This window comes from Electrophorus electricus, chromosome 6 (assembly GCF_041902795.1).
Source record: "Electrophorus electricus isolate QZ-2024a chromosome 6, ASM4190279v1, whole genome shotgun sequence".
Lineage (NCBI taxonomy): Eukaryota > Metazoa > Chordata > Actinopteri > Gymnotiformes > Gymnotidae > Electrophorus > Electrophorus electricus.
In genome coordinates, this window is record NC_137502.1 from 37,538,277 (window position 1) to 37,562,055 (window position 23,779).

Consider the following 23,779-nt stretch of genomic DNA (forward strand, 5'->3'; position numbering starts at 1 on the left):
CATCAAGCATTCCAGGATTCTTGTGTGGGACTTTGAATCATAGGGTTCTTTGTAGTCAATCCAGGTGTTGCACAGGTTGGTCTGTCTGGTCTTACAGTCTCGAGTGAGTTTTATGCACTAGTAGCTGGTGCTTCTCATTTGCTTCTTTATATGTCTGTTTTCCTCTGTTGTGTGTCCTTCGTCTTCTGTGTGCATGTGTTTGTGATTGTGTATGTATGTGTGTTTGTGTGTGTGTCCGTGTGTGTACACAAGTGCGTGTCTGTGTATGTGTGATTTGTGTGTGCTAATATTCTGGTGTGAATCACTAGGTGGAAAAGGCTGATAGAAGGCATAAAAGGAATTGTGTGTGTATGTGTGTGTGTGTGTGTGTGTGTGTGTGTGTGTGTGTGTGTGTGTGTGTGTGTGTGTGCGTGTGTGTCACAGAGAGAGAGCAAGCAAAGGAAGCAAGGGAGGGGGATAGGGTTTATAAAGGCGTGTGGCTTCTGTATTAAAGAATACTGACAGAAACAAGAGAAAGAGAAGACAGGACCCAGCCAGAGCTCCCACGTACCCAGCATTCACACAAAGGAGGTAGGAGAACCTCACACAGGGGTAGGAGAACTTCACATATACTGCTTTCAGTAGTATTTAGTAACACAGCGCATACTTATCAGAAGTCAGTAACACAGTGATTTTCAGAATTCACTAACAATGATTGATTGTCAGTATTAAGTAACACAGTGATTGAGTGTCAGTATTCACTAACACAGCGATTGATTGTCAGTATTCAGTGTGTGACTCTATAAATTATCATCTTGAATGTTATTCCACATAGTGAATGCCCTGTGCTCATGTACAGTGTGTTATTACACTTACACACACACACACACACACACACTGTGCTTATGTACAGTGTGTTATTCCACAGACACACACACTCACACATACACAGTGCTCATGTACAGTGTGTTATTCTCTTTCCAGCAGTCATCAGCACATTTTTCCCTAACCTTTAGTCCTAGCTGGGCACTTTCAGCCACAGCTGGCAGGTGTGTGTGTGTGTGTGTGTATTATTCCACACACACACACACACACACACACACACACACACACACACAATGCTCATGTACAGTATGTTATTCTCTAGCAGGCTATTCCACACACACTCACTCACACACACACAAACACATCTGCCAGATGTGGCTGAAAGTGCCCAGCCAGGACTGAGGGTGAGGGCAGAATGTGCTGATGGCTGCTGGAAAGAGAATAATAAACTGTACATGATCACTCTGTGTGTGTGTGTGTGTGTGTGTGTGTGTGTGTGTGTGTGTGTGTGTGTGTGTGTGTGTGTTATTCCACACACACACTCATACACACTCACACCCTCACTCTCACACTCTCACTCTCTCTCTCTCTCTCTCTCACACACACTCACTCACACACACACAAACACATCTGCCAGGTGTGGCTGAAAGTGCCCAGCCAGGACTGAGGGTGAGGGCAGAATGTGCTGATGGCTGCTGGAAAGAGAATAATAAACTGTACATGATCACTCTGTGTGTGTGTGTGTGTATGTGTGTGTGTGTGTGTGTGTGTGTGTGTGTGTGTGTGTGTGTGTGTGTGTTATTCCACACACACACTCATACACACTCACACCCTCACTCTCACACTCTCACTCTCTCTCTCTCTCTCACACACACACACACACTGGCTGGGCACTTTCAGCCACATCTGGCAGGGGTGTGTGTGTGTGTGTGTATGTGAGTGAGTGAAGTTGTGTGGAATAGCACACTGTACATGAGCACTGTGTGAGTGTGAGTGTGTGTGTGTGTGTGTGTGTGTGTGTGTGTGTGTGTGTGTGTGTGTGTGTGTGTGTGTGTGTGTGTCTGTATGAATGTGAGTGTGTATGTGTGTGTGTATGTGAATGTATGAGTGTGTTGTGTCTGTGTGTGAATTGAAGCTGTGTATTTGTGTCTTTTTGTGCGCACGTGTGTGTGTGTGCAGCTGGTGCCAGCTTCATCAGGCCTTGGCCTAGTCACAATTATGATAAACCATAATTCCAGTTCTGATAAAGCCCACCTCCAGTTCTGATTAACCCCAACTGTGTGTTTGTTTCAGGCAGCAGATGAGAACCATGCGGGCAGTTCTTCAGTGTGTGGTGGTGTGTGTTGTCATGCCGATTGCAGTTTGTTATGGTTTGTAAATTCTTCATTAACGTGGCATCTTTCACACACACAAGCTACAGCATCTGAAGGTGCCTGTCTGGCTTCCTGTCTCCCCACAGACTCACTGGAGAGCCAGGAGTCTTTTGAAGGTAATTATGGAATCTTCTGCAGGGTTCATGTTCATGTATTTTAGCAGGTACCTCTTGCAGTGTTTATTAAAGGGAGTGGGCGATCTCTCTGATTTACTCAGATTCTTTAGTGAGTTGAGTGGGTGTTTCAGAGTTAATAGTGATTAAAGAGTTAAAACATGTAAAGAAATAGCACTGGACACACTGGAGTGCGCAGCATGAACTTGACCTACATGTACAAAATTCATATCCCAATATTTCTGGATTATCAGTAAGTATATCATGCTCCCCTCTGGCCCTGCTACAAAACATGACACACGAAATACATAAAATTGAAATACACTGCTAGAGTTAGGGTTATAGTGAGGGTATTTCTAAACTTAACCCTTACCCTATCTGTAACCCTAACCCTATACTCTAACACTGTTAAATGTTAATCTGATTTACAGTGGCAGAGTTATTGTGAATTTTTGAAGTGTGATTAGTAAATTAGGGTCTTGTGAGTGGTTTTGAGATTTATAGGGGTATTAAACATGATTAGTAAATTAGAGTGTGTAGAGTGGGTTAGAGTATTATTAGCAAAATGAATGTGTTTAATATTGTTACTTTGCTTTTTCTCCTTTCTGTGTGTGTAGCAGACATGTTCCTGAGTCCCTCTAATGCAAACTCTTTCATCAATCCCCAACAACACCGTAACTACAACTACAGAAGGTTTATACACACAGTCTTTGCACTTTGTACAAAGAATCATATATACAATTCACTTGTATGAGACATTTAATGTCTGTATCTCTCTGTTTCTTACATGTAGATTTTACGCAGTTGGCAGGAAGTCTGATCCAAAGCATCTTTCAGTTTCACACATGTTACAGAGGTAGGTGAGTGTAGTGTTAAGAGTCTTATTGGTATAGCATAGAGCACTTACCTGGACGGTGACTGAACCCTGGTCCCCATGGAAGAGGCAACACTGTTTCACTACACTATACCAACTATATTCTGTCTGTCTCACTCCATCTGTCTCAGGGTGAAGTCTCCAGCTGAGCGCCACTCTGAGATATGTGAAGAATATACGCCATGTCGGCTCTTTTCACATCGCTATGGTTACCTAAAGGCCTATCAGTCTTACTTTGGTCGTCAGCATATCAGAAGCAATTTCCACCGTTACTGAGATTTAATAATGCTGGCCCTGGCTGTCCTGGAGCACTGACAATAGCTGCAGTTTCCTCTCCTACTGAGATGTTTCTGTGGATGTACCATAAGCATCTCTGAGAGGTGACGATCGCTTTCATGATAAAATAGTAAAACTCTCTACTTTGTACCATTTCTTCTCACTGGTGGTTGATCTGAGTATGTATGCAGCTCATTTGCTCTGAAACAATTTGACTGAAGTCAGATCAGACCAGTTCAAGTCAGACAAAACTTGATCAAGCCAGTGCTATTACTTTACTGTCTTCTGTTTAAGAATAAAATCATATTCAAATGTTTTCTGCCCCTTTACTGTTACACACACATTACCCCCACACACACACACAAACACACTACCACACACCCATATTACCCCACATACACACATTACCCCACACCCTAGTTTTACAATGTTTTACAATGATGATATGGAGATAGACATCCAACAATATATTTATGCAAAATGGAAGACTGTGTTAAAGAAATTAAAGCACACTTTCTGTAAAACAAAAAGATGCAGGAAGATTATTATTATAATCCTTGATGCAGATTATTTATTAAATCCTATGGATGACACATTCAAAATATTGGATAAGGTTGGTTTTCTTATTGGTGTGTGTGGTAGTATTGGGTTAGGATTTGTTTTGTTATTGGTGTGGTAGTATTGGATTAGGGCTGACACATTCAAAATAACACATATACTGGGAAACTACATCATACTTTTATAATGTCTACATTAGACTGATGAAACTTCATAACAACTAAATTAGACTACTACAGATTCACAGCATCTAGATTAGATTACTGAAACTTCATAGTGTCTGGATTAGACTACTGAAACATCATAACATATAACATCTAGACTACTGAAACTTCAGAATGTCTATATTACACTACTGAAACCTCATAATGTCTAGACTACTGAAACTTCAGGATGTGTAAATTAGACTACTGAAATGTGTTGCTGGTTGTCCTGCTGTGTCTTTGTGGAAATATTTTTGATTAAATGTTCCAGTTGTAGGACATGGGTGCTCACAGTTCCAAACGTTGTGGGTTTGATTCTTAAGAAGCAAACACAGTGTCTTAAAAATATGTACCTTACCTGTCTAATTGTCTGTCAAACAGTGTAAATCAGAGCATATTACACCTGTTATTTGATCATACGTTTCTATTACAAGTAGAAATATGTCATTTAATTTATGTACTTCAATGTCATATAAATTTAGTTTAATTTTTTCTTCGTAAAGAAATTTGAGACTTTGGGATCAAAATGAAAAGTTTTTGTTCGTCGGGACAATTATTGTTGTCTCTTCGTCACATCCATGTAATGCTGTATACCATACGGTAGGTGGCGGCATGCAAACATATGTCACCTTCTAAAAGAAGAAGAAGAAGAAGAAGAAGAAGAAGAAGAAGCAGAACGGAAGGAAGTTTTTCGCTCGTTATTTCCGCTCGTGGCGGTAAACATGGCAGAGTGATTCGATAAATTACAGTATGTTAGTTTATAAAACTGATCTTGAGAAACCTATCGAACAAAGACTATAATAGTTCCCCTGACTTAATGCTTGAAGGGGAGCGGTGTCCCACACAGCTTTTTTAAGTATCAAGGTGCAGTACCTAATTCTGTTGTCTTTTGTGTTTGGCGCTAGCAAAATTAGCTAAAGATGACTAGCTCCTGGCTAACTGGTATAAGCGTATGAGCTAGATAGATAACGCCTAGTTTTTTTGCGCTATGGTTTTCTGGTAATGTAAATATTATACTCCAGCCAGATAATTAGGGGCTGTTTATTCCCCAAGTGGTGAGAGGCCATATTTACGAACGCCAGAGGAGCTAGCCAACACCAAAATTCTAACCAGTTATCTTACTCTAACCCTGTCCCTAGCTCGTTAGCTAAGACTTACCCTAACTCTAGCTCGTTAGCTAAACCTTACCCTAACTCTAGCTCGCTAGCTAAAACTTACCCTAACCCTATCCATAGCTGATTAGGTAACATTTACCCTTACCATATCCTTAGCTCCTTGGCTAACCCTAGATCGTTAGCTAGCTATGCGACACGCGAACAAACTTGATAGGGAGCTAACTTCCTTTCACATACTGGTCATCTTAGGTTACGGTCTGTTGTGTTAGACATTAATGGAATCTTTCCTCACTCCTTTGTTATGATGTTTATTCCTTTATATAATAATGTTCTGTTTTAAGGATCCCTGGGCCGCTACTGAGTTCTTCTGCATTCTCTGTTAATACAGATTGATCAGATTAACTGGGAATTGTTCTCAGGTTAGCACAGTTTTTCTTGGTTTGTGATGGTTGTCTCCAGGTAAGAGAAGACAGTACTGAGCCATGGGGCGGCGATCCACATCTTCCACCAAGAGTGGGAAGTTCATGAACCCCACAGACCAGGCCCGTGAGTGTGTGCATATCAGAATAACATAAATCATAATGGGATGTGCTGGTCAGTGAGATGGCACTGTTGCCTTTAAATGTTTTATTATGTTTTCTGGGTGTGAATGAAGAGTATTCATGTCTCTGTCTTATTGTTCTTTTAAAAAAACCGTGTTTGTGTGTTTAGGGAAAGAGGCGAGGAAGCGGGAGTTAAAGAAGGTAAAGGCAGTTCTCACATGTCAGTAAGGAACATAAGGCAAATTGGCAGCAATAAGTGTAAAGCACCAGAATTACTGTCTGTGTGTGTGTGGCTATAGAACAAGAAACAGAGGATGATGGTAAGAGCAGCTGTTCTGAAGATGAAAGATCCCAGACAGATTATCAGAGACATGGAGAAATTGGATGAAATGGGTAAGATTTAAATGTGTGTGTGCGCGCACTTCTCAGTTTTATGGTATGTGTACCTCTGAAATTGTATGTGTATGTCTGTATCTGTTTAATGGTGGGTGTGTCTCTGTCTCTCTGGTTGACGGTGGGTGGGGGGTGTGTCTCTGTCTCTGGTTGACGGTGGGGGGGTGTGGGTGTGTCTCTCTCTCTCTGGTTGACGGTGGATGGGGGTGTGTCTCTGTCTCTCTGGTTGACGGTGGGTGGGGGGTGTGTCTCTGTCTCTCTGGTTGACGGTGGGTGGGTGTGTGTGTGTCTGTCTCTGGTTGACGGTGGGTGGGTGTGTCTCTCTCTGGTTGACGGTGTGTGTGTGTGTGTGTGTGTGTGTCTCTCTGGTTGACGGTGGGTGGGTGTGTGTGTGTCTGTCTCTCTGGTTGACGGTGGGTAGGTGTCTCTCTGGTTGACGGTGGGTAGGTGTCTCTCTGGTTGACGGTGGGTGGGTGTCTCTCTGGTTGACGGTGGGTGGGTGTCTCTCTGGTTGACGGTGGGTGGGTGTCTCTCTGGTTGACGGTGGGTGGGTGTCTCTCTGGTTGACGGTGGGTGGGTGTCTCTCTGGTTGACGGTGGGTGGATGTGTGTGTGTCTCTGTCTCTCTGGTTGACTGTGGGGGTGTGTCTCTGTCTCTCTGGTTGACAGTGGCTGGGTGTGTTTGTGTGTGTGCGCGCATCTCTGTCTGGTTGACGGTGGGTGTGTTTCTGCTTACTGGTGAATGTGTTTATATGTCTATTTAATGGTTTATGTATATCTACATATATACTTGTATATGTATTATGTATGAAATGTATTGCTTTTGTATGTATCATACTTTTTAATTCTCTGTGTTTGTCACTCTGAGTTTAATAGTTGCATGTTTGTGCTCAAGCACACTTTTCTATCAGTTTGTCTGTGTGTTTCTCAGAGTTTAACCCCGTACAACAGCCTTTGCTGAATGATAAAGTTTTGCGTGATAAGAGGAAAAAACTTCGTGAGACGTTTGAGAGGATTGTTCGCCTGTACGAAAGAGAAAATCCTGACACTTATAAAGAACTGCGCAAACTGGAACTGGAGTACGAAAGCAAACGTGGACAGCTCTCTCAGTATTTTGACTCAGTCAAGGTGAGTGTGTGTGTGTGTGTGTGTGTGTGTGTGAGAGAGAGAGAGAATGTGTGAGAGCAACCATGGACATCTCAGTACTTTGACTCAGTGAAGGAGAGTGACACTGTGGATGTTTGTGAGTTTGAGAACACCAATCACTACTGCTTATATACAAGTGTATGTACCATTTAAATATACATGTATCTTCAGAGGTGATCCAGATACATGCATGGATAATAGAAACACAGATTGGATTCTGAATGTGGTGTTTAATCAGTTCCTTATCTCTACAGGTCCGCTTAAAATCACCACAGTTAAAAAATAACCTCTGCTGATGAGGCCTGTTTCTTACGCTCATATTCGGAGCGAGTTAGTTTTCTATCATGATTACTTGCGACTTTCTCTTTTCTGTATTTCATATGCTATCGGTTCTGGACAGGGTCTGTACCTGTGTCAGTGATGTCTGCATGTTCTACACTCTTTGAGGTTGTTGGGTTAGGGTTAGTTTTCTGATTGGTTTGTGTAGTAATATTGGGTTAGGGTTAGGGTTAGTTTTCAGATTGCTGTGTGTTGTAATATTGGGTTAGTGTTGGTTTTCTGATTGGTGTGTGTGGTAGGTAATATTGGGTTAGGGTTGGCTTTCTGATTAGTGTGTGGTAATATTGGGAGCTGAGTGGGCCAGTTTTGTAACAGTTTTGTGTCTCATGCCGGTAGAATGCAGAGTCAGTGGAGGTGGACAGTATTCCATTACCAGAGATGCCACATGCTCCCTCCAGTGTGTTGATTCAGGACATTCCACTGCCCGGAGCACAACCGCCCTCCATCCTAAAGAAAAGTTCAGCATTCAGGTAACTAAGATTTACCTTAATCTACCTAATCTGTTACTCCTATTCTAAACCCAGTTAAATAAAACACACCCTAGTCTGTGTCTCAATAATGCCTAATCTAATCCCATGTAGCTAAATTTAACTTTATTTCTCAGTTAACACTAATCTAATCCCTGGTAAACTAATGTTTATGCTAACCAACCTCACAATTAACCCTGAATTTCAACCCATACCATCATTTTTCCTGAAGAAGAGTTCTGTGTGTAGGTAACTAACCCTAACTCTGAGTAGGTAACTAACCCAAACTGTAACCCTCTGCGTGTTGGTAACTAACCCCAATCCGTATTAATCAATAGCAATAGACAGGCACATGAAATTTGGTAATTCGCAAACAGTCTGAACTAATACTTCTCAAACTCTCTATACTGGTAAATCACTAGGGCTTTGGTTGTACCTGTCTATGCTGGTAATTCACTAGGGCTTTGGGTGTGTACCTGCGTGTTAACACACTCTGTATTTCTTAGTAAAGGTTCTGCATTGTCATCAGCAGCAGTCGCTGGGGTTCCTCGGTTACCACCTGGACGCAAACCCCCCGGGCCCCCACCGGGCCCCCCCCCACCTCAGATACTACAGCTCTATGGCAACCGTAGAGCAGGTACACGCACAAGTCTCAGATACTACTCTCACTTGCATGTCCCCACATGCTGACATGCATCTTGAATACTAAACACACAGACTGTGATACACACCTCAAATACTACACACAGTCTAAGTACTACACACATCTGATGTGTGTGATATGTCTGATTTGTGTGGGCTGTGATATCACTGATCTGTGTGGTATGTCTGATTTGTGAGTGGGTGTGGTATGTCTGATTTGCGTTATTTGTCTTATTTGCGTGTGCAGAGGCAGATGTTTCTGCTGAGGCTGAGCTGATGGACGTGGCTGAGCATGAGAGTGACAGCGGCACAGATGAAGATGAAGAGGGTGGTGAGGAAGAGAGTGACTCGGACGAGGTCAGTGATGGAGAGAGGGAAGACCTGCAGGACAAGAGGAGTGCAGGCGAGCGTCATGATGAGAGGGACGATGAGAGAGAGAGGGGTGAGGCGGAGGGGCAAATATTCTGGAAATGTTTTAAAAACAGCAAGTCTCACCCATACCAGTATAAAACTCCTCCGAGAGTGGAGCGAAGAAAATCTTCCCCTTACTCAGCTGGTCCTGATCCAGTTTCTCAGACTCACTAATATACCAGCACCTCAGAGGCTCAGAACCAGAGCAAAGCAATACACCTGGCTAAAGAGATCCATATCTGTGTTCAACTTTATTTTCAGTCTCGTGGTGTTCTTTAATACGCTCAGATTCTGTAACCCAAGCTTTGCCAATACAAATACACCTTTGTCATGCCAGTAAAGACCCTTGAATTGAATTGAAGAATTTAATTGTGGGGATGGGGTGGAATTTCCTTCATTTACATGTTTAGTGTTGTTATTAGGGAGGACTGTACGATTTGCTGATATGCCACTACCTGTGAAGAGGAGGAAGAAGAGGGTCGTGAAGAAAACAAAGGCCATTACTCCTTTACAGGCCATGATGCTGCGGATGGCAGGTACATAACACCAGACATGCGTCCTTCGTCACACCTGCTGACACTACGTGTTATCTATCTGCTATAGTAGCTAGCACATTCTGTGATTGTACCTACTGCTACTTCAGTGAAGTTAAGGGTTAGGGGGGTTAACCTTAGGCCTGGTCAGTCTGTGCTTGTCCTGTACATTGATATGGTCCTGCCTCTTAGCTTTACATAATTAAGATCTATATTTTTGTTTAAAAGAAGTATAATAGTATCAATAAAAGGTCTATAATGTAGTAATTATTTTAGACTTTTTACTGTAATACTACTCATGATGAATTTTCATACAGCTATAGGAGACCAATATCAGGTGTCTTCTTAAGCACAGCAAATGAACACATTACAAGGGTGTGAAGGACATGTAGAAGGGGCAGTCTGTCACTGCTGTGTGTGTGTGTGTGTGTGTGTGTGTGTGTGTGTGTGTGTGTGTGTGTGTGTGTAGGGCTGTTTCACTGCTGGGTGTGTGTGTGTGTGGGCAATGGTTAAGGTACTCTACTATTAATCAAGCAGGCCCCTGAGGAAGGCCCTTAACCCTCAATTCAAGTTGTACTCAGTCATAATTTTAAGACGCTTTGGATAAAAGTGTCAGCTAAATGCCTTAAATGTGTGGGTGTGTATAGGGCTGTTTCAGTGCTGGGTGTGTTCTGTGTGCAGGGCAGTCTGTCCCAGAAGAGGAGGAGGAGGAGGAAGAGGAAGAGTACACAGATTCTGAACAGTCTGACAGTGAGGAACCAGGCACCCCCAGTGACACCCCATCTGCCCAAACATTAGCTAGACTTCCTCCACCATCTGCACCAATGGGAACACAGCAGCCGCCGCTCCACTTACAGGCTCCACCAATTGCAGGACCTCCTCCTTTAGGGCCACCTCCAGCTCCTCCAATGAGGCCACCAGGCCCGCCCTCAGGACCGCCCCCTGGTCCACCTCCTGGTGAGTGGCTATGGTGTGCTGCCTTGGTTCAGTGTCCATGGGAAGGTCTTTTTTGATCATTTATATGAATGGGATTGTAAAAATCAAATCACGTCTGTGTAAATTAGGCCTGTTGTGTGTGATGTCACATAAAACAGCAATGTGTGTGTGTGTGTGTGTGGGGTGAGTATCCTCACTGTTGTGTGTGTGTGTGGGGTGAGTATCCTCACTGTTGTGTGTGTGTGTGGGGTGAGTATCCTCACTGTTGTGTGTGTGTGTGTGGGGTGAGTATCCTCACTGTTGTGTGTGTGTGTGTGTGTGGGGTGAGTATCCTCACTGTTGTGTGTGTGTGTGTGTGTGTGGGGTGAGTATCCTCACTGTTGTGTGTGTGTGTGTGGGGTGAGTATCCTCACTGTTGTGTGTGTGTGTGTGTGTGGGGTGAGTATCCTCACTGTTGTGTGTGTGTGTGTGTGTGTGTGGGGTGAGTATCCTCACTGTTGTGTGTGTGTGTGTGTGTGTGTGTGGGGTGAGTATCCTCACTGTTGTGTGTGTGTGTGTGTGGTGAGTATCCTCACTGTTGTGTGTGTGTGTGTGTGTGGGGTGAGTATCCTCACTGTTGTGTGTGTGTGTGGGGTGAGTATCCTCACTGTTGTGTGTGTGTGTGGGGTGAGTATCCTCACTGTTGTGTGTGTGTGTGGGGTGAGTATCCTCACTGTTGTGTGTGTGTGTGTGGGGTGAGTATCCTCACTGTAGTGTGTGTGTGTGTGTGTGGGGGGGTGAGTATCCTCACTGTAGTGTGTGTGGGGGGGTGAGTATCCTCACTGTAGTGTGTGTGTGTGTGGGGGGGTTTCCTCACTGTAGTGTGTGTGTGTGGGGGGGTATCCTCACTGTAGTGTGTGTGTGGGGGGGGTATCCTCACTGTAGTGTGTGTGTGTGGGGGGGGTGAGTATCCTCACTGTAGTGTGTGTGTGTGGGGGGGGTGAGTATCCTCACTGTAGTGTGTGTGTGTGGGGGGGGTGAGTATCCTCACTGTAGTGTGTGTGTGTGGGGGGGGTGAGTATCCTCACTGTAGTGTGTGTGTGTGGGGGGGGTGAGTATCCTCACTGTAGTGTGTGTGTGGGGGGGGGTGAGTATCCTCACTGTAGTGTGTGTGTGTGTGGGGGGGGTGAGTATCCTCACTGTAATGTGTGTGTGTGGGGGGGGGGTGAGTATCCTCACTGTAGTGTGGGGGGGGGGTGAGTATCCTCACTGTAGTGTGTGTGTGGGGGGGGGTGAGTATCCTCACTGTAGTGTGTGTGTGTGTGGGGGGGTGAGTATCCTCACTGTAGTGTGTGTGTGTGTGGGGGGGTGAGTATCCTCACTGTAGTGTGTGTGTGTGTGGGGGGGTGAGTATCCTCACTGTAGTGTGTGTGTGTGTGTGGGGGGGGTGAGTATCCTCACTGTAGTGTGTGTGTGTGGGGGGGGTGAGTATCCTCACTGTAGTGTGTGTGTGTGGGGGGGTGAGTGTCCTCACTGTAGTGTGTGTGTGGGGGGGGTGAGTATCCTCACTGTAGTGTGTGTGTGGGGGGGGTGAGTATCCTCACTGTAGTGTGTGTGGGGGGGGGTGAGTATCCTCACTGTAGTGTGTGTGTGGGGGGGGGTGAGTATCCTCACTGTAGTGTGTGTGTGTGTGGGGGGGTGAGTATCCTCACTGTAGTGTGTGTGTGGGGGGGTGAGTATCCTCACTGTAGTGTGTGTGTGGGGGGGGGGTGAGTATCCTCACTGTAGTGTGTGTGTGTGGGGGGGGTGAGTATCCTCACTGTAGTGTGTGTGTGTGGGGGGGGGGTGAGTATCCTCACTGTAGTGTGTGTGTGTGTGTGGGGGGGGTGAGTATCCTCACTGTAGTGTGTGTGTGTGGGGGGGGGTGAGTATCCTCACTGTAGTGTGTGTGTGTGGGGGGGGGTGAGTATCCTCACTGTAGTGTGTGTGTGGGGGGGGGGGGTGAGTATCCTCACTGTAGTGTGTGTGTGGGGGGGGTGAGTATCCTCACTGTAGTGTGTGTGTGGGGGGGGGTGAGTATCCTCACTGTAGTGTGTGTGTGTGGGGGGGGTGAGTATCCTCACTGTAGTGTGTGTGTGTGGGGGAGGGTGAGTATCCTCACTGTAGTGTGTGTGTGGGGGGGGGTGAGTATCCTCACTGTAGTGTGTGTGTGAGTATCCTCACTGGTGTGTGTGTGTGTGTGTGTGTGGGCTGAGTATCCTCCTCATGTGTTGAGTAGCCTGACTGTAATGTCTGGGGTGTGTGTGTGTGTGCGCGTGTGGTGAGTAGCCTGACTGTAATGTCTGGTGGGTAGGTGGGGGGGGTGTGAATATCCTGACTGTAATGTCTGGGGTGTGGGTGGGTGGGTGGTGAGTATCCTAATTGTAATGTCTGTGTTTCAGGTGCACCACCCTTCCTAAGGCCTCCTGCTATTCCAGGTGGTCTGAGAGGACCAATGCCACGTATGCTGCCTCCAGGCCCGCCCCCTGGCCGTCCCCCAGGTCCGCCCCCAGGTCCGCCCCCTGGCATGCCCCCTGGCCCGCCCCCAAGAGGACCTCCACCAAGACTACCACCCCCTGCCCCACCAGGTAGGGGTGTGTGCGTGTGCGTGTGCGTGTGCGTGTGCGGGTGTGGGTGTGTAGGTGTGTGTGACTTAACCCTGTGTTTGTCTCTGTAGGGATTCCTCCACCTCCTCCTCGTGCCGTCCCCCCTCGGATGGTTCCACCCTTATCCATGTTCCCACCTCCTCTGAACCCCAACGTGCTGAGTGCTCCTCCCAGCATTGTCCCCCGTCAGAAACCCCCTTCCAACAGCTCCAGCGAGGGCTCGGGTGCTCCCATGATGCCCACACCCTCTCTCCCTCTGTCCATGCGGGCCTCTGGCCTGCAGATGCCACCCCCTCCTGGCACCACCCCCGCCCCCGCCAACCCGCCGGGCCACAGTCACACCATAGAGAAGCGTGCCAATATCACTAGCATGCCCACCCTCTCCAGTGCAGCGGGCCAGTCGGGCACTGCCACCATCTCCGCCAAACCACAGATCATCAACCCCAAAGCTGAGGTCACACGCTTCGTCCCTACGGCCCTGCGTGTGCGAAGAGACCGCACTGGCCAGCAAGGGGCAGCGGCTGGGATGGTGACAGAGAAAGGAGGGAGGAGGGAGGAGCAGAGAGGAGGGCAGGGCCAGAAACCACAGGCCAATGCAAACTCTGCCCAGCCGGGTTCCAGCTCTGGCCCCCCTAGCATGAAGACGAAGGACCAGGTATACGAAGCTTTCATGAGGGAGATGGAGGGACTGCTGTGAGATGGGGCGGGGCTAAGAAAGGTGAAAGGTTATTCGAAGGGCTAAGGGTAAACTGAGAAGGCCTGGTTTGGAATGTCTGTGGGGGACAAATTAGACATATTTGTAGAATGTGTTAGTGTTCGTTGCTTCAGTTGTATTTGCAGTCATTACCAGGAATCCAAACAGCATTTTTATATTAAGGCAGTTTGGAAGTTTTATGTAAGATGTTCTGGAAGCGGAGTCAGGGGAGATGGAGGAGTTATGTGGTGGATATATTTCTGTCTGAACCTTAAATAAACATTACTCCCAGCTTCATGGTCTTGTTTTTCATGTTCTTGTTTCGACCCTTGCTAGGCTGAGCACACATCAGCGAGAGACGAAATACAACCCATTAAGTCTCTATATTGTATGTTTGTTGTGAGTTGTTTATAGAGGCCTTGAATGTTGGGAGCCAGACTAGAACAAAAAAACAATTACTCCCCTAACTAAACACAAACAAAAGAAAATACAATACCCTTCCCTAACTCCCTAAGGAAATTAACAGGAGAATAACAGTAAATAAAAAAACATTGAACATCTGAACTATGACTCTTGTGAAGTCTGAAATGTTATCAAATGGAATCACAAACTGATCATACCAAAAGTGGAGATAAGTCTCTCCATCGCTCCTTCTAGTCTTCCTCTTGCGTACGGAACAGGAGTGAGGCAGCCAATCTGGATACAGCATGGCAGACAAGGACAAATTCCTGAGTGGGACAGAGTGCAAGATCAGGGATGGGAGGAGTTGTAGTCTGTGACAAATAATCCTGTTCCATTCTGGATCATAACATTTGTGACATGATTTCTTAAGAGTTTACCAGAACTCATTCAGAACTGACATGATTTTTACAAATTACTAGAGCCTAACCCAGATCTTTAGCTGTGAGACAATTTTTAACATTACCAGAGCATGCCAGAAAATGAAAGTACCTGTCTCAGTGGATATGAGTAAAGTAAAAATGGACTCATTTTTGTTAGGAGCTAGTGTTAACCCTAACTAGCAGTAGCAGAGTGTGAATTGAATCCCTAAAGAACTCTGCTGAGGATAAAATGTGCAACAGGTGTAAAAGACAAGATGTCGGCCAAGTTTTTCATCTAGAAATCAAGCAGTGAAAAATAAGAATTAAATAATCAGTAGTCAAGTCACATCATTCGCGTGAACGCCTATGGGCCATAATCATTTCTAATTATTTTTAGTCATATTCAATGTAACTACTCAGGCTGTTTAATTTTTACAGGTGAGACTCTCCAGCCAGATACAACTAGACCTGGAAATCTGGTGCTTGGGGCTATTTGTCAGTAGTTATATATAGAGTATCATGAAAAATAGTTGCATACACTTTGGTGGATAACAGAACATGTTTCAGAGGTAGGTGTACTTGCCCAGACGGGACTGAACGCCATTCCTCCATGGAAGAGGCAGCAACATCAACATCTTTATTCTAACATGACAGTTCAAATGTTGAATTTAGATTTTTAGATACATAAGATCTGTGCAATGTGCTCACTGTCTTTGTGCAACAATGTAATTTTATGTAATTAACAATATATATCTTATTAACTAAAAAGGCATAGCATGATGACAGCATGAGAATTACCACAGCAACCTCCTGGTAACACACAAAGATGTTTAGATACCATACCAACAACTTAGGCTGGTATCAACACTCACCTCATACTTTAGCATTACCTTGGTAACAGCATAAGATACCCTTACAACCACCTAGCCTCACCATTAAATTATTAAAACTCATTATTCAGATATATCTACAGCATCTTTAATTTTTCAACATTAGCACACTAAAGTCCAGAATCCAACCAGAACAAGGACACGGTGTCATTGTGAAGAATTGACACTGCCACCTAAAAGACAATTTCCTGCTTGCTAACCGTGAGTGAGTGACTATGAGAGTGAATCGCAGACCAGGTCAATATTATGTGTACGCTGGGTAGTGTCTACTGGAATTTCCAAGAGGGTTGTTAAAATGAGGCTGTGTAACTTGGTATTAGACATTTACTAACCAACTAAATAATTACATTTAAACAGAATATTGATTTGTTAATGTTGTTCTCTATGAAAATACACTGAGAACTGAAATGTAAATACTAGCCTGCAGCTAACAGTGTTAACGTCAAAATATTTTCCTCAAACATTTTTACTCAAACTTAACCTTATTTTTCTCATCTAGTTTGCTAATAAATACTGGAAATAGTCTCAATAACATTTTAGACTCCCTCATCTACTCGATAACCAAGCTTTAAACGCCATTTCCCAGACTCGATAATCAAACTTTAAACTCCATTTCCCAGACTCGATAACCAAGCTTTAAACTCCATTTCCCAGCACCATTTTGGCCACACTGGAAGCTTCCGGCTGCGTGCGTCCACGCTGTTGTTGGGTAGAAACATGGCGGAGCAGCTACAGGCTACACACACCACTGGAGACGGGGCTCCAGCATCAAATATCGACTGTTCAAGTGTCGGAGAAACCGAAGAACCAGCCAAAAGCTTCAAAGATTTGGTAAAACAGCTGGATATTTGGTAACCTGTAGCTGGCTAGCTGTGTGCTAGTCAACATTAGCTCGGCTAGCTAGTTTGAAATCAGATCAGGAGTTCCTAATAGTAGATTAATTAATAACTCTGGACAACCCCAACCTTATCTATACCACCATCGCAACCAGTATATCTTAATTTAGCGATATTATGGCCATTAGGTCCTGTGTAATGCTACATGCTCTAGTTACTCCAGTTATGTGGCTAGATAGCTGGCTGGTCATCGTAGCTATCTTTACGCTGTAGCCAGCTAGCTAACATGGCTGGATTGTTCTTTCACTAGCTACCTTACATTTGACAATTTAACAGTTATTGGTTTATGTAAATATCACATTTGTATAATGTACATTTTGTTACAGCTCGTCTTTTATATTTATATTTATTTATATTTATATTTATATATATATATATATATATATATATATATATATATATATATATATTCGCCCTCACTACGTTCGAGTAGCTGTTTCTCCATTGAATTCGACAACCTTAGCCTGCAACCTGTGTGTGTGTGTGTTGAGGGAATATAACTGTGTATCTGATGTAATGACGGACCCGGTGTGGGTTGTAGGGAGTAACGGAAGTACTGTGTGAAGCATGCGATCAGTTGGGCTGGAGACAGCCGACTAAAATCCAGGTTGAAGCAATACCTGTAGCACTGGAGGGTGAGCATTTACACCATGGTTACAAGTTGTTGTGAACTTACTTAAATTAAAAATGTCTTTTGGACCGCTTTCTAATTTTTCATTTTCTATTTTCCCTGTATCACCACTCCCCAGGACGGGATGTTATTGGGCTGGCTGAGACTGGGTCAGGGAAGACAGGTGCCTTTGCTCTGCCCATCTTGCAGTGTCTGTTGTCCTGTCCCCAGAGGTTGCACTCTCTGGTTCTTACCCCCACACGTGAGCTGGCCTTCCAGATCGCCGAGCAGTTCGAGGCTCTTGGCTCTAGCATTGGAGTTAAGACAGGTATCTCAGCTCATGTGTAACAGAGCTGGCCCAATTTGCATAACACATATCCGCCCTCCCATTCACGTAACACGGGGCCGCTCCGTCCCCCAGGAATAATAGGCACAACATTAGCTGCAAAAACCAAAGATAAGCTTCTGGCTCTTTTTTGACCATCTCAACCTGCTCTTGTACAACTGATGATTGATTTATGTACTGTGCTCCAAAGCAGATGATGATGCGTACATGAGCATTCATTTTACATTCAGTTTATGTGATGCATGTATGAGGTGTTGGAGCATTCATTTTGCATTCATTTTGCCGTTTTAATGCTTGTCTGACCATTATAAAGCGTTTTGTAGTTGGTGACGGGTAATGTGTACAAAAACATTGATATGAGCACATTTTTGGAGGTCAGATGTGTTCACATTACAGGCAGATACATGTCACTTTGAATATGAGCTAAGGTTTCTATAGATGGGAAAATCTGAGAAATTGGAATTGAACAGTGAGACTTGTAATGTGAACATATCCTGCATTGTTTGTGTTTTCTTACAGCTGTCGTCATTGGTGGAATTGACATGATGTCACAGGCATTAGTGCTGGCAAAGAAACCACATGTAGTGATTGGTGAGCATGTGTTTGTATGAAAGAAAGAAGGAAGGGTTGGAAATCAGGCTTTGCTGAGTGGATGTGGTTTATTTATTTTAGCAACATGACCAAAGATTCCTGTCTCTCTCTCTCTCTCTCCAGCTACCCCTGGCAGGCTAATCGACCACTTGGAGAACACCAAAGGTTTTAACCTGCGAGCGCTCAAGTTCCTGGTGATGGATGAAGCTGACAGGATCCTCAACATGGACTTTGAGTCTGAGGTAAATCCCCACCATTAGTAGAGTGTGTCAGTGGGCGTCTGTAGCTCTAGGGCAGGTGTCATTGCATGTCTGTAGTAGTCAAAGGGCAGACTTTCTCCTCCTGTCAGTTCTGAAGCTGCCTTGATTCAAAAGGACATGAAAACAAATGTTTTTAATTTTTTAGTTTGCTGTTAGCCATATTTCCCTCGTTCCTCGCCACCTGACCCCTGCCCTCGGCCCTGACCACGACCAGCCTTAATGGAACTTATTGCTGTCCCCCAATTTTGTTTGTTTGTGGAAAGCATAGCCCCTTGCAACATGTCATTCTTAAGCGCTCTTAACAGATCACACTGTTGTTCTCCCATTTCTGTGCTTGCTGTCCCCTCTACTTTGACACACACTCTCTTTGACGCACAGGTGGATAAAATCTTGAAGGTGATCCCCAGAGAGAGGCACACATTCCTCTTTTCTGCCACCATGACTAAAAAGGTATCCATCCCCACGCTCCCACATATCTGGGACTCTGTGTGAATCACACAAAGCCATAATGTTTTATGAAAGTGTGTGAACCTGTTCACCCTTTTGTGCAAATCTATTCACCCAGTCACATATGACTGTTACACTCCATATCGAAACTTTTCAGTCTCTCAGATCTTTTGTTGTTGTTGTTGTCCTCAATCTATACAATACTTCAAAATGAGAGAGAAAGCAAGAACAGGGTTTTAAAATTAAACGGACAAGTTCACCTGTAAAATACTATATTTGGTGTTTTCCATCTGATCTTAGTAAAGGAACACAGGTTTTGCTCTCTGGCATTGATAAACAGGTTGAATTAGTCGCAGTAACTTAAAGCATTAAAAATAAAAGAGAACTGGGATCAATTGTCATTGTTCAAAGAGGCAGCAGTTTCCTTTAAGTGACTCATTACTGTCCACTGACTGACCCTAACCTTAAACCTACCTAACTCTAACCCACTGACTGAGTAGGTCTGCCTCACTACCACCCTAACCCCAGTGAGCTCTTTCCATAGGCAGCATTTTGTGTCATAGAATCCGTGCCCCTGGTAAGAAGGCTGTCTCAGTCAAACCCTGACCCCTAGCCCTGATGAAAAGGCTGTCTCAGTCAAACCCTGACCCCTAACTGCGTCCAGTGTTGTAAGAGCTTAGTCATCTTCAAATAAGATATTCTACTTAATCTATCATATTTTGATTTCTTGTCATAGAAGTGCACAAACTTTTTGTTTTGCAAATTTCATCAAGTTTGTCAATGGCCAGTTTACAGATCTCAGTACATTTTAGGATTAGCATATTAGTTAGCATCAGGTTATTTTAATAGCAAGTTGGCTAATAAACAGTTTATCTTAGAGAGCAGGAGGTTTCTACAGTGCTCTTGTACAATGTTATTAATGAAATTACATTGTCTAATAATGTTCATATTGTTTCAGGAACCAGATCAGAATTTAAAGCCTTTAAAAATGGCTTGTATAGAGGAGAGGTCATTTACTTGGGAGAGTAACTCTTGAAACTAGTATAATTAGTTTAGATGGCTAGCCAGTTAACTTTATGCATAATCAGTAATTGCACAACGTAACGTTAAGGAAACATCACAGTCCACTAAGTGACTCGTTCATTACTGTGTACTAAATGAGTCACCACTGTCCACTCTGTATTAGATGAGCAGAGAATTGCCTTTAATCAAAGAAAATTAGTTTTTTTCACATGTCCAAAATACTGTAAAACACACTGTAGATGTCAGGCAGATGGAATAGTAGTGTGCCCTTTTTGCCAATACAAAAATGAAAGCAAATTTTCAAGGTTAATTATGTAACTGCAAATAAAACAAGAGTTTTCATTGATTAACTCCTGCCAGTGAATGGCCATTTCCAGTGTTTTCTGTACTGGGGTTATGGTTATATTAGCTAAGCACTGATGTAGAAGCAAGAATAAAGTAAATTATTTTTGTTTTGTTTTAGGTTCAGAAGTTGCAGAGAGCAGCGTTAAAAGATCCAGTGAAATGTGCCGTTTCCACGAAATACACCACAGTGGACAAATTACAGCAGTACTACATATTTATTCCAGCCAAATACAAGGTGTGTATATGTGTGTATGTATATGTATGTGTATATACACACACACACACGCACACACACACACACTAGAAACACTGTACTGGCCAACAGCCTCATTTAATCCCAGAACAGCATCATTTATATTTATGCTATTTGTAATTTAGCACATGCTCTTATCCAGACCAACTTAAAAAAGTGTTTTGTCATGTACTTGGACTGTCTTCTAGCGAATACAATAGGTTAGAGTCCAGGATACCATTGAACTAAAATGCTGTTGAAATGTTGATGCCTAGAAGTGCAAAATAAACATAAGCTCTATATCAGATGATGATAAATGCAATAACAAACAATACCAGATGCGTACTAGATTTTAAGTAATTCAACTCAAAGATCAGGATCAAAAGTCATTCAGATATTCCACAAATAGATGAATCTTCAGTCTGTGTTTGAAGACTGCAAGGGTCTCTGCTGACAACAGCTGAATTATGCAGGACGAATGTGTGTCTGATGCAAGGTTGAAGTCACTAGGGAGAATGAGTGCATTTCCTTCAGTGGGGGATTGACCTGAGCGTGTCAAGCTCATTGATGAAGTCATTTAGGGATAAAGTTATCTAGGGAACCTGGAGTGTGGTAGAGTGATGTGAAGTTTAATGGGGAAAGACACAATGGCATGAAATTCGAAAGAAGAGACTGAGAGTGGAGAAGGAAAATGGGGTAAAACTTTTGAGACAACAATAAACCTGTGTCACCACCCCTGTTGTGACTCCTTGGGAAATGTGGGAGGACAGGGCAGCCGGAGTCGCTGAGTTCTCAGGGGTGATCCAGGTCTGTTAGAGCCAGGAAGTGTAGTAACTGGAGGGATGGTAGTGCTGAGATGAAGTCAGCATTCTGGACAGCAGACTGGCAACTCCAGAGCCCTCCTGACACCAGGATCTAAGACGGTGATGAATGTTGGGAGTAAATGAGGTTGCTGGTGTTGCAGCGTCTATAACAGCGGTGGTGTCTGTAAATGTAAATGTGTCTAAGAGATCTGTGGGGTATGTAGACAGGAATTACAAGACACATTATCAGGTTGAAAAGATGTTTCTTTGTGGATGCATCAGCTCCTGGCAACACTCTCAGAGCAACACCAGCACCTAGCAGCATTACTTCCAAAAGGTAATTAGGGTTCGGTTAACCCGTTCATTCTTTTGACAAGTTGGTCAATGCTGATATGTGCCACTGTAAGCGCTTAGTTATTTTTTAGGGTTTGAGTTATTCTTGATGAAATAATGTGCCAGGTGTAATTTCTTGGATCATTTTGGGTTTCGTTGATGGTGTGATATTTCCTCACTCTTCCTCCTCCTCCAGGACTGTTACCTGGTTTCTATACTGAATGAGTTGGCTGGAAACTCCTTTATGGTTTTCTGCAGCACCTGTAATAATGCCCAGCGGGTGGCGCTGTTACTGCGAAACCTGGGCATCACTGCCATTCCACTGCATGGACAGATGAGTCAGGTACCTTCAGACACACAGCACTTCACTTACTTCCTGCTTTTCTAGCGTGTTTTAAGTAAGAAATCTCAACACTTCTAAATATGTCCATTTGTATTGATTTTCAAGTGCATTTTTGACATTTTAAATTTATTGGCAATTTGTTGGCAGGGTTATTTTTCATCTTACAGCTGTGAAAGATAGGGCTACGTAGATGTAGGCAGACACGTGGGGAAAGCAATATGGAGAAAATCTTGTTTAAAGGAAAATTGATACTGGTTTTAAATATACATATTTTTCCCCAGCTTATCTGGGCACTGTTGTACTCCTTTATGTTGGGTTGAATGAGTAATGTTTATCTGATAATTATATGATTGTAGGTGCATTACATATACATTTTATCCTTCTGAATGACTCCTAAATCTCAGCCTCGTTCTCTTAGGTACAGGGTCACAGATGACTGCACCTAGTAAACAAGAACATTTTGGAGAAAACGCTGAAATATACCTTACATATGTATGCTATGCATTGCATATCTGAGATGGTGCAGTTTTCAGACAGACGTGATTTGAAGGGCTGTGTTGAACAGGTCTAAAACGTAATCTAGGAGCCTCTAGAAACTTTTAAGTTTGTGATTTTTCTTTTGTTTTTTTCTTTTTCTTTTGTGTGTGTGTACAGAATAAGCGCCTAGGAGCTCTTAATAAGTTTAAGTCGAAGTCTCGCTCCGTATTGCTGGCTACAGATGTGGCATCTCGTGGTCTGGACATTCCTCATGTTGACTGCGTCATTAACTTTGACATCCCAACACACTCAAAGGTAAGTTAGGATCTAGGGCACACCTGGGCATTGTACGGCTCGCGGGCCACATCCGGCCCTCTAACTATCTCTGACCGGCCCGCGTGAGATCGTTGGAAAATTTGAAGTCAAGAGTAAATGTGTAACTACGACACCTATTACACTGTGATAGGTGCACGAAATCAAGGACTTTGACGAAATACAACTACACTGCTTTTATTTTGAAGGCAAATGTTTTGTTTTTGTTTTTTAAATTTGCGTCTTCCGCTCAGTGCGCTTATGTACCTTCAACTCAAACATCCCAATAAAGCGCACTGAGCGGAAGACGCAAATTTAAAAAACAAAAACAAAACACTTGCCTTCAAAATAAAAGCAGTGTATTTGTATTTCATGGAATTCCTTGATTTCGTGCACCTATCACAGTGTAATAGGTGTCGTAGTTACACATTTACTTTTGACTTCAAATTTTCCAACAATCTCACGTGGGCCGGTCAGAGATAGTTAGAGGGCCGGATGTGGCTGCGGGCCGTACAATGCCCAGGTCTGCCCTAGCGCCTAGTTTTTAGTGGATAGGATCTAGGGTTAGGGTTCAATGGCCTAGTTTTTGGGGGTTAGGGTTCTAGGTACCATCATAAGTCTGTCAATCATAGCTAGAGAAGCACTGTGTGTGATGTTGGTTAGAAAAGAAAAGAGAAAAACACAACCAAGGACCTGTTCCTAGATGTCACAAAGAGGAGAGTATGGGCTGTCTGTTCTTTATTTATCAACCTTCCCTATGTCCATTCTTCATCAAAGTGATAGATCCTGTATTTGTAGTGATGTAACCTGTCATATCCCTAAGGATTACATCCATCGAGTGGGCAGGACGGCTAGAGCCGGACGTTCTGGTAAATCCATCACATTTGTAACGCAGTAAGTCCAGCACTTCCTCCTCTTTCCTCCCATGTAATCCTGGGTTCTTTGCACTCAACCCCCTTTGTTCCACCCAGGTATGACGTGGAGCTTTTCCAGCGAATAGAAGCTTTG

At 43.9% G+C, this 23,779-nt stretch overlaps 3 protein-coding genes across 10 annotated transcripts in view; all 3 read left to right on the forward strand.

Annotated features, from left to right (window-relative positions):
* Window positions 1-496: 496 nt before the first annotated feature.
* On the forward strand, window positions 497-3,915 carry mgp (matrix Gla protein). 4 transcript variants are annotated; one of them, XM_027028992.3, is made up of 6 exons: window positions 497-570; window positions 2,098-2,174; window positions 2,264-2,293; window positions 2,908-2,983; window positions 3,084-3,146; window positions 3,296-3,911. In XM_027028992.3, exons 2-6 carry the CDS (start codon window positions 2,105-2,107, stop codon window positions 3,438-3,440), a joined length of 384 nt encoding a protein of 127 aa, XP_026884793.1. In that variant the 5' UTR covers window positions 497-570; window positions 2,098-2,104; the 3' UTR covers window positions 3,441-3,911. The 4 variants fall into 4 exon arrangements, with proteins under 4 accessions (XP_026884793.1, XP_026884794.1, XP_081571906.1 ...); XM_027028993.3 differs by having other exon boundaries at window positions 2,911-2,983; window positions 3,296-3,910; XM_081715780.1 differs by having other exon boundaries at window positions 512-591; window positions 3,296-3,915.
* Window positions 3,916-4,875: 960 nt separating this feature from the next.
* On the forward strand, window positions 4,876-14,339 carry wbp11 (WW domain binding protein 11). Of its 3 annotated transcripts, none has more exons than XM_035525701.2 (12): window positions 4,876-5,065; window positions 5,776-5,862; window positions 6,028-6,059; window positions 6,158-6,251; window positions 7,182-7,378; window positions 8,072-8,205; window positions 8,709-8,839; window positions 9,092-9,247; window positions 9,678-9,791; window positions 10,470-10,745; window positions 13,145-13,330; window positions 13,420-14,339. In XM_035525701.2, the coding sequence occupies exons 2-12, from the start codon at window positions 5,799-5,801 to the stop codon at window positions 14,043-14,045; spliced, it is 2,010 nt and encodes a 669-aa protein (XP_035381594.1). In that variant the 5' UTR covers window positions 4,876-5,065; window positions 5,776-5,798; the 3' UTR covers window positions 14,046-14,339. The 3 variants fall into 3 exon arrangements, with proteins under 3 accessions (XP_035381594.1, XP_035381592.1, XP_035381593.1); XM_035525699.2 differs by having other exon boundaries at window positions 4,877-5,065; window positions 9,092-9,286; XM_035525700.2 differs by having other exon boundaries at window positions 4,884-4,949; window positions 9,092-9,286.
* Window positions 14,340-16,431: 2,092 nt separating this feature from the next.
* The window catches only part of ddx47 (DEAD (Asp-Glu-Ala-Asp) box polypeptide 47), a 7,833-nt gene continuing 485 nt past the window's right edge, over window positions 16,432-23,779 (forward strand). The window contains exons 1-11 of one of the 3 annotated variants that reach the window (XM_026997005.3): window positions 16,432-16,584; window positions 17,191-17,284; window positions 17,399-17,587; window positions 18,125-18,196; window positions 18,320-18,438; window positions 18,835-18,906; window positions 20,390-20,506; window positions 21,836-21,982; window positions 22,637-22,774; window positions 23,595-23,665; window positions 23,743-23,779. The exon at window positions 23,743-23,779 is cut by the window's right edge and continues 93 nt beyond it. In XM_026997005.3, the coding sequence (XP_026852806.2) occupies window positions 16,471-16,584; window positions 17,191-17,284; window positions 17,399-17,587; window positions 18,125-18,196; window positions 18,320-18,438; window positions 18,835-18,906; window positions 20,390-20,506; window positions 21,836-21,982; window positions 22,637-22,774; window positions 23,595-23,665; window positions 23,743-23,779 (1,170 nt within the window). In that variant the 5' untranslated portion in view covers window positions 16,432-16,470. The remainder of the gene's footprint in view (window positions 16,585-17,190; window positions 17,285-17,398; window positions 17,588-18,124; window positions 18,197-18,319; window positions 18,439-18,834; window positions 18,907-20,389; window positions 20,507-21,835; window positions 21,983-22,636; window positions 22,775-23,594; window positions 23,666-23,742) is intronic. The other 2 variants (XM_081716782.1, XM_081716781.1) reach the window with 2 other exon arrangements.

Excerpts from the sequence above, each read along its gene's own strand:
- wbp11 (XM_035525699.2), top strand. The coding sequence starts at position 5,799 with ATGGGGCGGCGATCCACATCTTCCACCAAGAGTGGGAAGTTCATGAAC. Across the intron at positions 6,060-6,157 it reads GGAAGCGGGAGTTAAAGAAG|AACAAGAAACAGAGGATGAT; the intron begins GTAAAGGCAGTT and ends GTGTGGCTATAG. Across the intron at positions 8,840-9,091 it reads CTATGGCAACCGTAGAGCAG|AGGCAGATGTTTCTGCTGAG; the intron begins GTACACGCACAA and ends TTGCGTGTGCAG.
- mgp (XM_027028992.3), top strand. The coding sequence starts at position 2,105 with ATGAGAACCATGCGGGCAGTTCTTCAGTGTGTGGTGGTGTGTGTTGTC. Across the intron at positions 2,175-2,263 it reads GCCGATTGCAGTTTGTTATG|ACTCACTGGAGAGCCAGGAG; the intron begins GTTTGTAAATTC and ends GTCTCCCCACAG. Across the intron at positions 2,984-3,083 it reads CGTAACTACAACTACAGAAG|ATTTTACGCAGTTGGCAGGA; the intron begins GTTTATACACAC and ends TCTTACATGTAG.